Below are 15,109 nucleotides of genomic sequence, written 5' to 3'. Positions count from 1 at the left end.
ATATGTATTTATCTGTATATGTGTGTGTATATATAACTTTGTATGTATCAATTGAAAAAATTTAAATTTCTATACAGATCGATACATGGATCTATACATAAACATTTTGAATATCATCCCTGAATACAAATCTGAGTAGTTATGGAAACGCAGAGGCAGTGATGCCTGACCCTAAGGACATGAGTAGAAGAAATCAGGGAGAAACTGCTCTCTGGACTGAATCTCTCGTAGAGGCAACAGAAAGAGAAAGAAAAGGCAGGGCCCATGAACTCGCACAGCATGTGTGTGGCTCCTGAGCAGCAGGCGCCACTGGAAGATGGGTCACGCCCAGTGTGTACATCAAGAAGGGTCTGAATTTTTTCCAGTGCTTAACAAGACACCATCTGCGAGCTGGAAAATAAAGATGGGATCAGATTTGGATGCCAGGAATTCAACTGTGGCAGCAGAGAGGAAGACAGAAGTTTGTTTTTTGTTTTTAAAAGGCAATTAAAAAATCACATTTGTATTTTTGGGTAACTATGGAAATGGTATATCAATCAGAGGAGAAAGTCTCGAAAGATAAAGAAATTCATTAGGATGGGGTGCCTGGGTGGCTCAGTGGGTTAAGCCTCTGCCTTAGGCTCAGGTTGCGATCTCAGGGTCCTGGGATTGGGCCCCACGTCAGGTTCCCTGCTTGTTGGAGATTCTCTCTCTGTCTGCCTGCTTGTGATCTCTCTCTGTCAAATAAATAAATAAAATCTTAAAAAAAAAAAAAAGAAGAAGAAGAAGAAGAAGAGGAAATTCATTAGGAAAATCACATTAGGAAAAATTTATTCATTCACTCGATAAATAGTTCTTAAGAGCATCTATTTGAGCCAGGCATTGAGGCGACATCAATGAAAAGCAAACATAAGAATCCCCGGTTCTCACAGATAGCGTATTATACTACAGTGGGGGAAACAGCTAACATTAATAGGGCACTTACTCCCTGCTGGTCCTTATTTTTAAGCGTTTTACATCTATTCAGTCATTTAAGATAAACTTTGATGGGGTTCTAACAGGAAAAACAGGAATGAAGTTAATGAAAGGAATCTGATTCAACAGGAATCCAGGAAGCCGGTAAAATTAGCCGGATTTAGTAACCGGATGGACATGCATGGTGAAACAGAATGACTCTTGAGGTTTAGATCACAAGGGTAATTGTTTCTTGATGGTTAAAAACAATTTCTGAAATGGTTATATGTACCCCACCTTACTTAATTTTTATAGCAAGGATGCAGTACCCTTTACTTGGGGCTATTTCTACATAAAATCAAGAAAGAGGAGAATTATGGGAACACAGAATGGTTCTTTTCTGTCTTCTGCATTTCTGAAGTCTACTGACCAGTTTTACCACTTTATTTTCAATTTCTGAAGTGGCTCTCTTGAGCTCAGCTCAAGAACACTGTTTTCTGTGTTCTCAACTCATGCCTCTAACAGTCATAGAAGTGGAGTTAAATGTAGCTGGTGGGGGCATTACTAAGATGAAATAATTAAACCTTTTTGAATCGAGCTAACCAGCAAGGGAAAAAAAAAAGAAAAATGAAGAGCAGGTACTTCTGCTTTCTCAGCTTGGAAGAATGTAGTCAGAGCTCTCTCGAAACAAAAAGAAAGAGAATTGTGTCTTGGCTTCCTTCATCAAACACTATTTCCTTCATCAAATGCTCCCAGCTTAGTTCAAAATTAACATGAAGAATAAAAAAATAGTGTTAAATTGAAAACCAAACATAGCTATAAGAACTTTTTCTTCATCTTTTTCTCTTGATTTCTTGGTACCAACGATATTGATACCTTTTGCAAAAAGTAAATATTATGTTGAACAGTTCCTAGCCAGGACTGAATAACTCATTTTGGAAACTTCTACTATACCAGCACTGTAAGAATTCTAAATGTAAACATATGAAGCTACATTGTTTCCTTAACATGGCATTTATTCCTTCAGTGAAAAATTACCTATACACAGCTTCTTGGCAATTGACTTTTGATTCTTAGGGGCAGAACCAGATTTATAAATTGATAATTTCATTAAGTTTACACATTGTTCCAGAACAGAATATTTAAGAAAATTATTTTTTTCTCATTTACCCAAACAGTTTTACTCTTAGGAAATGTACATTCAGATATCAATCTATACTTGTGAACCAAGAATAAAGACTTGTATTTATTTGTGTGTGTGCCTCACTCTCTCACTACTTTTTCACAAAGTTAAACCTCACTAAATTTCATTTTTTCCTTATTTGCAATCAAGATTAGGTATGACATTTGCCCCTTTGGCCTCAGTGGATAATTATAGAAAGCCACACGGCTTTAACACGTATTTTATTTATCAGTGTTTTCAGCGGTTATGGCTCAGTGTATTAGATTTGCAGTCGAAACTACCATTTGAGCCTCACATTTGCTAAACCCAGATGTTTCGGACTACTGTGTTTTTTTTTTTAGCCAAAGCTAGTTACTATATTTAACCTTCAAGTCTATAAAATTTACACTTCTAGTTAATAAAAAGAAATGAAATATATAAACTGAGCTCAAGAGAGAGAGAGAGAACTTTATATTTCCATTATTTGACCACAGGGCAAACTCTTTATTATTAGCTTAATGAAAAATTTTTGTTTAGCTCCTTGCTAACGGCAAAATGGCTTTGGAAGCATTGTTAGCCTTTACACTCCGTACTGCAGAAGCAGTCCCCATTCCTCCACTTGCATCACTGTCTGATCCCATCTTTCTACCAAAAACAAAGAGACAGTCAAACGTTCCAAACAGCTGCTGTGGGAAAGACAAGAGAGGGGAAGAAGAAAGAAGAGGAGAGAAGGGGAAATGGGAGAGGGGAAATAAGCAAGATATGAAAGAAAAATGGGAAGAAGAAGAAAAATGAGAGGTAACCTCGAAAGCCCGTTAGCTACCTGCACAGTCATTACTCAGAGGCAGGAAGTGCGCTGGGTGAATGATCCCATTTTTGTGAATTATCTTACTTAAGCTTCAAAAAGAACCTCATTACCTAGAGGACTACTATTGGCCCACTTGGCAAATGACACCGAGGCTAAGAAGACTCCCTTAGTGAGCTTAGGTTCACATGGCTTTTTCTGCAAAAGGCAGAAGCAATATTTGCTCCAGTTCTAATTCCAAAGGCTGTGCTCCTAACTCCTCCGATGGACAGGAAGAGAAGCAGGGTCAATAGGCTGGCCTTCCTGTATACACATTTCAAAGTAAGGTATCTCATAATTAGTATGTTCGAAATGGCCTCTTCATTTCCTCTCTGAAACCTTTTCTATGCCCCTCTCCCTACCAAGTCTTTTCCAGCACCACCACTCTCCTCTGGCCAAGAAACCCAGAATCAGGCTTATGTTCCCATTTTCCCTCATAATCCAATGTGTCATAAGTCCTACAGATTGAGATCCAAAATTATATCAAACCTGTCATCTTCTTTCTGTCTCACATCTGTCTTACTGCACCAGTCGCATACAGGTCTCTCTGTTTCCTCCTTGTCTCTTTCCCTGAATCCTCTAAGGCTGCAAGAGTCAGCTTCTCAAAATGTAAGTTAGACCATGTCACTCCTTTGCTTTAATACAATTTGCCTTCGAACAAAATCTAAATCCCTGTGCTGGGTTATAATGTTCTATACCATCGGGCCCCAGTCTCTCTCTCCAGCATCACCTCATGTGGCACTCTGCTTTGTTAACTGAGTTCCAGGCAGGCGGACACTCTTCCGGTCACCTGAAACACACAGAGCTCAGTGCCTTTGCACGTGCTTCCTCCCCAGCTTGGAACATTTCTCCATTCCTTCTTCCCCTGGTGGCTTCATGTTATCCTAAGTCTAAGCTCAAATATCACCCTTTAGAAACCATGCCTGACAGCTGCACCTCTATCTCAGATTTAATGATAACCTCCCTAATACCTTAAACACTGTGTAAGTGTTTTATTTGTCTACTATTTTATCATCTGAGCCTATAGGAACCACAGGTCAAAGATCACAACTGTTATGGTCATCACTGTTTTCCCAGAATCCAGTAGATATCTGAAATATAGTGGGTGCTCCAAAAATGCTTGTTGAATAATTTCCATAAGCAAATGAATAGAGAACCACCTTAGAGCAAATAAGTTTTGCCAGAGAAACTCTGACCCTTCTCCTACATTACATTCTAATTCTCTTTGGACTGGCATAGGTTCTAGCAAATACAGAATCACACCAATTACAACTACATACCAGAGCACTGACCACCACCTTCTCTTTCGCACAGCCACCCAGAGCACACACACTCAAACAGAAAGAATGGGAATATTACTGAGTTATGTAATATACACATCATATAAATATTTGATACAGATTATGGTGTTTTAATCACCTAAGAAAGATCTGCTTAGTTTTAAAAGGTGACAATCATTAGTTTTGAGAATAAAAATAGAACGCTTCTAAGCCTCTAGAAACGTGACTAGTAAGGATTCATATTTATGAGAAGATTTAGCCATTTAAGAAATATTTCCTCTATATTAAAGCCAATAAAAATAGTATATTCATAGGAAATATAATTTTGGAATGAACCTAACGCATAGTAACTGGTAATATTTACTTTATACTTTTCTATTTAAAAGGTATATATTTTCTCACTGAGTGAAATAAGTCAAGCAGAGAGAGTCAATTATCATATAGTATCACTTATTTGTGGAGCATAAGGAATATCACGGAAGACATGGGGAGATGGAGAGGAGAAGGGAGTTGAGGGAAATCGGAGGGGAAGATGAACCATGAGCGACTATGGACTCTGAAAAACAATCTGAGGGTTTTGAAGGGGCAGGGGATGGGAAGTTGAGTGAGTCTGGTGGTGCGTATTATGCAGGGCACGGATTGCATGGAGCCCTGGGTGTGGTGCATAAACAATGAATTCTGGAACACTGAAAAGTAATTAAGAAAATAAAAAAGAAAAAAGGAACACAAATGTATCATCAAACATAAATGTAATAATGAAGGAATGATCAAGAGATTCTTTCTTCTTCAATAAACAAAAGTATGTGCTTATAGAAAAAGATTAAAAAAAAAAAGGTATGTATTTTCTCTCATGGACACAGAACAGGTTCCTTACAGTCATGCTGCTAAAGGCAGGGCTCTGCTACGGAAAGACCCAGATGATTTGAACCATTCTAAACTGCTGGTTGAAAAGAGAAAGGCTTTCAAATGTTCAGCCACAGTAGCCAACAGCCCTTTCCAGGACCTGTATTCTAGTAGATCTTACACTCTCTCACAGATCAGAAATATTTGTCTCAGTGCCTGACATTACTTCACCATCTTATTATAACTCCCTAAGGCCCTGGTATCTTTCCTTTGGTTCTCATGTCACTAGCAATTAATTTTATTGCCAAGAATGCTTGCTTTTTTCCTCTAAGCTGAATATGTCTGTATAATCTTTTAATGCTTGTCCTCAAACCTCATTTTCCAACTTAATGCACTTACTTCTACTTTTCCAGCCCTTGTGCTCAATTCCAGCTAATTGTCAATAATGACTTTGCCTTAAACCCTGAGTTACTGGCCACTTTCAAGCAAAAATCTGTGCTCCTTCTAATGGAATGAAGAGCCTCCCATCTCCTTGTGTCTCAGTAGTCGGTCATCAAATAAGGAATAAAAATCTGAAAGCCTTGTCCTTAACTGACATTTCATATAAAGAACTGACTGGGCAGCTTTTTATGTCAAGATGCTATTTATATCTTTCAATAGCATATGAATTAAGGATCTTGGCAAATGAAAAAACTGGGCACCAAAAGACATAATCAAAGACAGAGGCAACAAATGTCTGGCTTTGGGCCAGACACGCTACAACGGCCAACACAGATATCATGTCTGAAGCCTCAGTTTTAACGCCAAACCAGAAGACGGCACTCTCTCCGACCGCATGCCCACGTCACATGGGAGTTCAAATGGGGAAGCACCAAACAGTTTTCACAATGGAGAGAAAAGGAGGGCTCGTCCTACTCAGTCTATCAAGCCAGATGGATGATCACATCTAATTCTTTCCGATGCCCGTCCAAAAAAAGGTCTTGGATCTGATACTGAGGGCTTGAATCTTAAACCCACACACAAGAAACTAATAAAAATTTATAGAATGACATTTTAACGGGGACCGAGGGTACTTCCTGCTAAGAAGAGCATTCTACTTCTCTACCTGGCATTATGTTTCTTATCACACGAGGCACAAAATTGGGGTAACTAAAAATACTTAAGGTAGTGGTGCTGACTTTAAAAATATACCGTTTAACAGAAAATTATCTATTACCATTAAATTTTAAAGGTGTACAATTGTTGATACGATACACTGGAAACTTTTTTTTTTTTTTCCCCTGAAAAGAACTCTCTAAGAATGACATGAGCTCCGAACTAGTGGTTACTGGGAATCTGAGAATCCCTTTGGTCTTCCGTCTACTTCACTGAAAGTTTCAAAGGAATTTCCACAGCAGTTGGTTTCATGTGTTTAAAAATGTGAAAGCTTTACTAAAAATCTTTCTTGGGCCACAGGGATTTAAGTTAATGCCAGGATAAGAGAATGTGCTAAAGGAATGCCAAGGTCCACTGGCAATTGTTGAGGAGTTTTTCTTAGAATATGATGTAATCGATCCTTACATAAAAAGGAAGCGCCTTTTCCCCATTTATCTATTCATTCATTTTAATATTTGTTATATATTTACCCTGTTTACAACCCCAGGGAAGCCCTATGGTACAAAAATTAATAAGACCTTTTTGATTTGAAGGAGTTCCTTCTCTACTGATAGAGGTCTTCACATTAGCAAGTAACCAGAACACAACATTTTTGTAGATAAAGGTAGGGACAGATGCACGAAGAAACAGCGTTGCTCACTTTGTCATCACGATGCTGGGAGCAACTCTGGAGAGGAAATGTCACTTGAGCCAGGTGTTTTAAGAGTGATGAAGTTCATCAGGGTTGAGGGAGGGACACACCAGGAACAGTGGTGTGAGACCAGCTTTTGCCTCACAAGAAGGAGGCAGAAAAGTTCCTTTGAAAGAAGACCAAAAAGGGACAGAAGCACTTTCATGTTAGAATACTTTGTAAGAAAATTACAGGGCATTAAAGGCTGAGATGAAATCAGAGAATATGTTCGATTAGGAGCGGGATAAAAGAATGCATGCTTTTGTCTTCTGCTACAATTCTGGATCACTAGAGGTCAAAAGGGATGTCTTTTCCAGGTCTGTAGTATTTTTGTATTGAGTTCCCCTCAGGAAGACAGAAAGGGTGAAACTAAAAGAAATGGAAGATGGTTTTGCTGAATCCACAGGTCATTGCTATCTGGCTCCTTAGCTGAAGCCAAGGATAATGACAGCACATTTCCCAACTTCAGAATTTGACCCTGTAAATTGTAACTTATAATTTAACTATATAGTAGATCACTGGCCCCAGAGTACCTCGATGGATGGCCCTTTGATATATTATTTTCATGTTCTTTACTGATATCCAAAAACTATACTTCAACACTAAATGTTCATTTTAAGGATTATACTATGACAGACTATAATTAAAAATTTTAAGAATTGCATAACATTTTAAGATGTTTAAGGATGTTTAAGATGTTTACTAAAAAGCTTTTTCTATGTTTATTGGGCATTGGGAATAATTTCCAGGTTGCTGTTTGAGTACATGGTGACATGAATATGGTTGTAAGTTTTTGCTTCCATTGAGTCATGTCTTAAATGGATTATTACATCCTGCAGGACTCCAACTACTTATTCACAGATCTTTCCAAAGCCTTTTCTCTGTAACTTCACGAACATTAGGGAAGTGTACCTGTTTCATCAACACTCACATATTAAGTGAGTTTTTTTTTAAGTTTCTTTGTAATTTCACTGGTAAAACAAAAAAAATGGTACTGTGAGGTTGATTTGTGTTTATTCAAGCTTTAGAAAGACTGAGTATCTTTCCACATATATTTTTTTAAAATGAATTACAGTATAGACAAGAATACTATAAATTTGAGTACATGGTAGACTCTAAAATAAAAATTCACGCTATATAAGAGACATAACTTTTGCCTACGGACAAACAGGCATTCTCACCATTAAATATTCTTAAAACCTTGGTCAGGAGAACCCAGGAAACAACAAATTCACACCCCACTTTGCCTATCCTGTGTAAGTATGAAAGCCACTGCTTGCAGAAAGAATCCTGGGATTCAAACTCGCCTCTGGTTGCCTGGTTACGAAACTTGAGGAAGGACAATTACCTGTTTCTGTGACTCAGTTTCCTCATCTGCCAAAAGGGAACAGTAATACTTTTGTTTGTTTTACTAAGCTGATAAGAATGCTATGAAGGCAAAACTGCATAAGTAATTATAAATCTTATGTAAGATATAAGGCCTAATTGAAAGAATCCTAAAATATAAGAATCTCTCTCTGCATGTGTACATGTGCTATATCAACCAACACTTATAAAATCCAAACACAGTAGCAATCCCTGAGGTAAAATCCTGACATTACCAATACTTCAAATAAAGTACTCTTCAGGGGGCGCCTGGGTGGCTTCGTGGGTTAAAGCTTCTGCCTTCGGCTCAGATCATGATCTCAGCATCCCAGGATTGAGCCCCACATCAGGCTCTCTGCTCAGCAGGGAGCCTGCTTCCTCCTCTCTCTCTGCCTGCCTCTCTGCCTACTTGTGATTTCTGCCTGTCAAATAAATAAATAAAATCTTTAAAAAAAAAAAAAAGTACTCTTCAGTCCTGCCATTTGGTAACAGCCCCGAGCTAAAAAGAGGTAACTCTGTCCTAAGCACCATCCCCTTAGTAATGGGTGGTCCTAGTCCATCACTACATCCTAACAAGATTTCTGTGGCTAGCTAGTTTCTCATGATAATATAATTAAATCTGAAACAAGGGCTTTCAGCTCTCCACTTCCCTAAATCTCTTCTTGACTCCTAAAAGTAAAAGTTATTATGTAGTTTTTTAGGTTGTTCAAGGATTACGCTTGCTCCAGTAATTTCCTTAGTCACTGTCCTAAAAGCATTTTTTTTTTTTAAAAGATTTCAGCTATCCATTTGACAGAGAGAGAGAGAGAGAGAGAGAGAGAGAGACCACACAAGTAGACGGAGCTGCAGGCTCCCCACTGAGCAGGGAGCCCAATGCCGGGTTCAATCCCAGGACCCTGGGATCATGACCTGAACCAAAGGCAGAGGCTTAATCAACTGAGTCACCCAGGTGTCAGGTGTCCCTCTAAAAGCACTCTTGGGGACTTGGAGAAGGTGAATTTTATGGATTGGAAAGAGAACTGGAATAGACAGTTCTTAATTTTAGGCCATGGTGCTGTGACTGGTTTCCCAGATGTGAAATATTGGAAGCATTTAACGTATTTCATGGAGATGGTTTATGGATATGCTTACTATCTTTGTATAAAAGAGATGATAACAAACTTGGTAACCAAACCCACTGGTCCAAGAAGTCTGTCATCACCTACATGGGAAGAATAAGTAACCATTGACAGAGGTCTGTTACCTCCTGGACAGATGATACATTCAGAGAGGTTACCTGGCTTTTCTGACACCTGGATCCCTCCAACTAAAAAACATGAATAATGTTTGTTCATAGGATTCAAGCACCTTCCATGATTCCAAAGACAGACATATCTTTGAGAAGCATCAGAATATATCATATATGTGTCTTCATAAACATATATTCTATTACATAAAATTTATGTAATTAAACATAAAGATTTTGAAAATGAAGGTCCATATTACAGTCTATACAAAAATATTTTTCTAGAGCGTATTTTAAAAGAATTATGGTGTGTATTAACAAGATATATATAAATGAGATATATCTAATTTTATGGATCAAAAAAACTCTTAGTTTAAAATTATTTTTATAGAAAGGATGGATATCTTAATTTTCTTCCTCTTACCACAGATATTGGCAATATCTCTTACTTCTGTGTGGCAAAATACCTCATCCTTCCCAGAGACATAATTTCATTCAAGATACTCTTTAAATAGTACTGCATTTCTCATTCAAATGTTAGAGTATTTTACAAGACAGTGCAAAAATCCTTAAATAGTAAGTATCAGATTAAAACAATTTTGAGGTACATACATGAATTTTTATTTTTTAACCTTGCAGGCTTCTGTGTTTATTCTGCAGAGGGATGTTTCCTTATATCAGGTGAATTAAGATAGATTCTGTTCCATAGATAGTTTGTCAGAATCTGCCCGAGCCCCACAAGTAATGCCATGTTGGCGGTGAGAAGAAAGGTCAAGAACCGTTTCTCTGGAATGTTTCCCTCTCATGTGAAACTCCAGCTCTAAAAAAGCTCCCGAAAATGATGCATTTTCTATTTCCATAAACACAACCCTTTGATGTTCAGCCACATTTTCAGCAAACCAAAAAAAAATAAACCCAGTCTCTTCAACTAGCCATTTCTCACTTAATATTTTGAAATATGATAGGGCATAGTATTTTTTAAAAAAATTTAAGTACAAATCAAAATTTTAAAGGAAATGCAACCAGTCCATCCAGCTAAGAAAAGGAATGAGCAGAGTAATAGAGTGGCTCTGTGTCAGACTGGAAATGTAATAACGGAGGGGGGAAAAGTACAATATTAAAAAAGCAAAACTACTATATCTTAGAATTATAACTATTTGATTTCAAACTTTTTTGGGTAATTTTAAAGAAAATCAGACTTTTGCTACTGAGATACTATATGTAGTCATTCTAAGTGACAAACCTGGTACCTTGAACCAATAATTTAGTCTATAAATTTTGATCTACTGGGGCGCCTGGGTAGCTCACTGGGTTAAGCCTCTGCCTTCAGCTAAGGTCATGATCCCAGGGTCCTGGGATCAAGCCCTGCATGGGGGGGGGGTGTCTCTGCTCAGCGGGGAGCCTGCTTCCCCCCTCCCTCTCTGCCAGCCTCTCTGCCTACTTGTGATCTTTCTCTGTCAAATAAATAAAATCTTAAAAAAATTTTTTGATCTACTACACAGATTTGAATTATTTCAGAGCTCTCCTCTAAAGTTTACTGACGGAAGACTTTCCCATTTGAGCATCAAGATTCAGTAAGCATGTTTTTCTTTATAAATCGGCTTCCTTCTTAGAAATCGGTTTCATACTGATTCCTTTTATCCATACATAAAATATTAAACTATGATTTGGTTACTATAAAAATAAAGGCGTCAAATTTACTAAACATCTGGCCTCTAGGGAAAATCAAATAGCTGAACCTAAATTAACATCATTTTTTGCCTCTCTGGCACGCGCCCAGCAGATGCCATTTTTTAGAGCTGTGATCACATTATGTCCAACGATATTTTAAACAAGTGCTATTTAATGCTTCACAAAGCAGTGAAGGGAAGCATGTCATCTTTTTGAGATAGATGACATAATAGTGTACTTTTAAAAAAAAGCATCGTAAGAAAACAGATGACTAGATCCGAATCATTTGTTTTCTCCTTCCTTCATCTCTTACCCCCATATCCCCCTCCCACTTCCTGTGTCCTGTTCACACAACATATGTGCTTCCTGAGGCTCTTTTGCTTCTCCTGAGAGAACAGAGACATCTTTATGATGACTCTAGAAGTGGCCCATTTTTCTCCCGGCATACTGCATTAGGAAGAGAGCCAAACAGAGGGTGAACAGCAATCAAGGCGTTGGGGGACAGTGACAATGACATTGTTCAGTCATAGCCTATTCTCTGCAGTATTCAGACTTCACTGAGGAAAATTTTATTTTATTTTATTATTTTATTATTTTTAAGATTTTTATTTATTTATTTGACACAGAGAGAGAGATCGCAAGTAGGCAGAGAGGGAGGCAGAGAGAGAGAAAGGAGGAAGCAGGCTCACTGCTGAGCAGAAAGCCTGATGCGGAGCTCGATTCCAGAACCCTGGGATCATGACCTGAGCTGAAGGCAGAGGCTTTAACCCACTGAGCCACCCAGGAACCCCTATTATTTTTTTTTTTAAGATTGTGTTTATTTATTTGACAGAGAGAGAGAGAGCACGCGCACACAAGCAGGGGGAGCTGCAGGCAGGGGAGAAACAGGTTCCCCACTGAGCAAGGAACCTGATTTGGGGCTCAATTCCAGGATGCTGGGATCATGACCTGAGCCGAAGGCAGATGCTTAACCGACGGAGCCACGCAGGCGCCCCCACCGAGGAAAATTTTAGCTAGATTGTGCCACAAAATCCTCCAAACTAAGAAAATCATTAGACATACTGAGATTGATAAGATAAAAAACACATTTACTTAGCACTGATTTTCTGATAAATGCAATTATTCAACAGCATGAGTCCATACAGCACCCAAGTACAAATCAGCAAAAGGCACCCCCTCAGGGCAGACACATAGGGGTAGGCACATGGCTTGAGAGTGGAGCTGGGTGGATTCCAACATCCTCTTGCCACCTCAAGCAGGCAGCATCAATTAGAACATATTGAACAACTGGACACGGGGATCCTATTTACATAGGTCTTTCTTTTAGTGCTTTGCAAATCCTAAGACAAAAATAATATAAGTGGAACATTTATCTATACTTGTTGCAGAGTAGTACTGTGTCAGATTAAGAACGTAAGATTATCTAGTGGCAAATAAAAAATTCACAGTATAAATTCAGGTGAACAGAAAAGGATACTTGATATCGATTCTTTGTAGTGACGTCATCAAAGAACAACCAATAAAAGTCTCCTGGTTTATACTAACAGGAGAGTGAATACTTACCACCATCTTCAACTGTAAAATGGAACATATCACTTGTGGCATTGGCCCCGTCTTTTAAAACGTAGCACATTTTCATGTCATCAATGTCAGCTAGAAAATAACCCAAAAACAAGATGATTCATTACTAAGGTGAGATTGGTGACTCATTACTTATGGTAAATCCGAATGGCTCTTCTCTGTAATCACGTTTAGGTTTCCTAATTCCAAGGGAAGCAGTGCTATCTGATTTCTCCTCTCTCTAAGCCCCTTGATTTCAGCTGTCCCACGGAAATCTGATCCCTTACCCAAATAGAGTGCAAGAGTTAGGTTATAATAATAGCAAGGTGTTGCCCCTCCCAATGTTATTTGCATGTTCATGCACCAAAGAAGTGACTGTCTAAATATGGAATGTCAGACTTCATGACAGGTGGAAAGGGAGATAGTCTGAGGCATGAAAGATTTCCTGACACTGCCAAAATCACACTCTTTTCCTCCCTAGAGGGTTGGCTCTCAGAGGAAAGAACATCCCTGCTCTCCTCTGGCTAACATTTCTTACCTCATGCAATACACAACAGGCTGTTTTTAAGCTCTCCAGAGTTCGGAAAAAAAAAAAAAAAATCAAGGATATTTTACATCCCAAAGATTGAAATAACTGTCATGAGCCCAGAAAAGAATTAGAACAGAAAACATCTAACAAAACCTGAAACCTTTTTTCATAGTGAAAAGCTATTCTGCCTCAGGAACCCTCTTTCTTTTGCTTTCCAGCCCAGCTCTCAAATTTACCAGCACAGTTTGTTTTCAGTGATCGACGGACATACAACTTCAAAAATTTATTCATGCATTTTACCAATTCCTCTCCTAAAGGATGCAATACAGACAACATAATAAACCAAGAACATCCTCTTCTGTGATGCTCGGCAGCATGATGTTATCGACCTGGGTCAAGCAGTAAGTAGTTATTTCCAAGGCTACATAAAATCAAGTTCACAGCTCAGAGTAGTTTCCCCAGTGGTACGTAATGTTTGTGTGTCTCGAGTGGGCTCTGCAGTTTTTCCATCTTCTAAGAGTTCTTTCTACTAAGTTCATGCTATGAAGTCTGCCAGCATCATATATAAGAGAATGAATTTATGAAATAATAAGCTCAAGTGATGTAAGGTACTGGGATGACTCCATGAATTTCTGTGACCCCATCTGACAGATGGGAAATGTACATGCTCCCTTGCCTCATACAGTTCTGAAAGGTGACTTGCTTACAATCCGACATTTGAAAATCTGATTTAATAGTTAATGGTAACTTCTTGTAAAAGGGCTACTAACAGATGAAGCAAGTTCAAGACATATTCTCCCCCTTTAGCATTTTATTCCTAACTTTGCTCTAATTTCCCCAAATTTCTGCCTAGTGTCATTTGTATCTTTCTGCATGGCTACCTCTCCTAGAAGGCGGAAAACTTCTGGGATTCTTTTTTCATCCTTTTTTTCATCTTTTTTTCATCCAGTCCTTTGCTCAGGGTCTAATATTCAGTAACAGCTCAAACGTTTCTTAAAATGAAAGAGTCCAGAGGTCTGGTGGACCATGCTCCAACCACTACCTCCATGTGTGTGATGTTTTGACAGAGGTAAGGAGCAAAGCCCTTGCAGGCTCTTCACCTGTCTACTCCTACAACTCTGACCCCTTACAACCTTTTAATTCATCAGGAAAACTGTGCTCTAAGGGCACATCTTTAGCCTAAGGACAGTCTTCTGGTCATGTGGGGAAGACCTTTTTCCAAACTTCCCCATTCCCTCTTTAACTGTGTAAGAAAATCTAAAAGCTCTACCACAAAAAAAGAAAAATTCGTTAGTGTACCCAAACTCTGCATCGTTGTTTTCTTGCAAAAGCTATAGTATTTAGAAGACAGTTTTGTTGAAACAAATCACCTCTTCAAAAGTGATTTCTTAAAAACTTTTTTTTTTTTTAAAGTGAACATGAATGCAATTAGGACATGCAGGTGTCAAATTTTCTGCCCATGTTAGGGCATGTAATATTGATAAGTGGGAACAAACCAAAACCCTTTTCATTTTCTTTATAACTCAGTAATTCAAGGTTCAAAAAAGCGACTTCTAAAAAAATCTCAAATAAGTAAAGACTTTGATCATACCACTGTTATTCTATAGGAAACTCTAAAGCTATCAAAAACATCACAAATTATATATAAACACTCACTTCTTAAAGCACAGTAGTATTAGGAAGATCAAAACCTAGTAGCAAAAAAAGATCATCTCCTTTCGGTAAACATCTAACAATTACCTGGATTTTCTTCTAATCACTGATCACACATCCGATTTATTTCAGTTCATGTATACAAGCATTCCATGATTTTGGGTTTTTGTTTTAATTCTAAGTTCACTGACATGCCTGGCAACCACACCCTGGTTCAAA

At 38.3% G+C, this 15,109-nt stretch overlaps 1 protein-coding gene across 2 annotated transcripts in view; it reads right to left on the bottom strand.

Moving 5' to 3' along the window:
* Positions 1-15,109, bottom strand: part of FREM2 (FRAS1 related extracellular matrix 2) — a 162,769-nt gene that overhangs the window by 139,707 nt on the left and 7,953 nt on the right. For both annotated transcript variants that reach the window (XM_059378217.1, XM_059378216.1), the window contains exon 2: positions 12,712-12,801. In XM_059378217.1, the coding sequence (XP_059234200.1) occupies positions 12,712-12,801 (90 nt within the window). The remainder of the gene's footprint in view (positions 1-12,711; positions 12,802-15,109) is intronic.

The sequence above is a fragment of the Mustela nigripes genome, chromosome 15, assembly GCF_022355385.1.
Source record: "Mustela nigripes isolate SB6536 chromosome 15, MUSNIG.SB6536, whole genome shotgun sequence".
In the NCBI taxonomy this organism is placed as follows: Eukaryota; Metazoa; Chordata; class Mammalia; order Carnivora; family Mustelidae; genus Mustela; species Mustela nigripes.
Note: the sequence above shows the minus strand (reverse complement) of the source record. Positions and strands in the feature narration are given on the sequence as shown.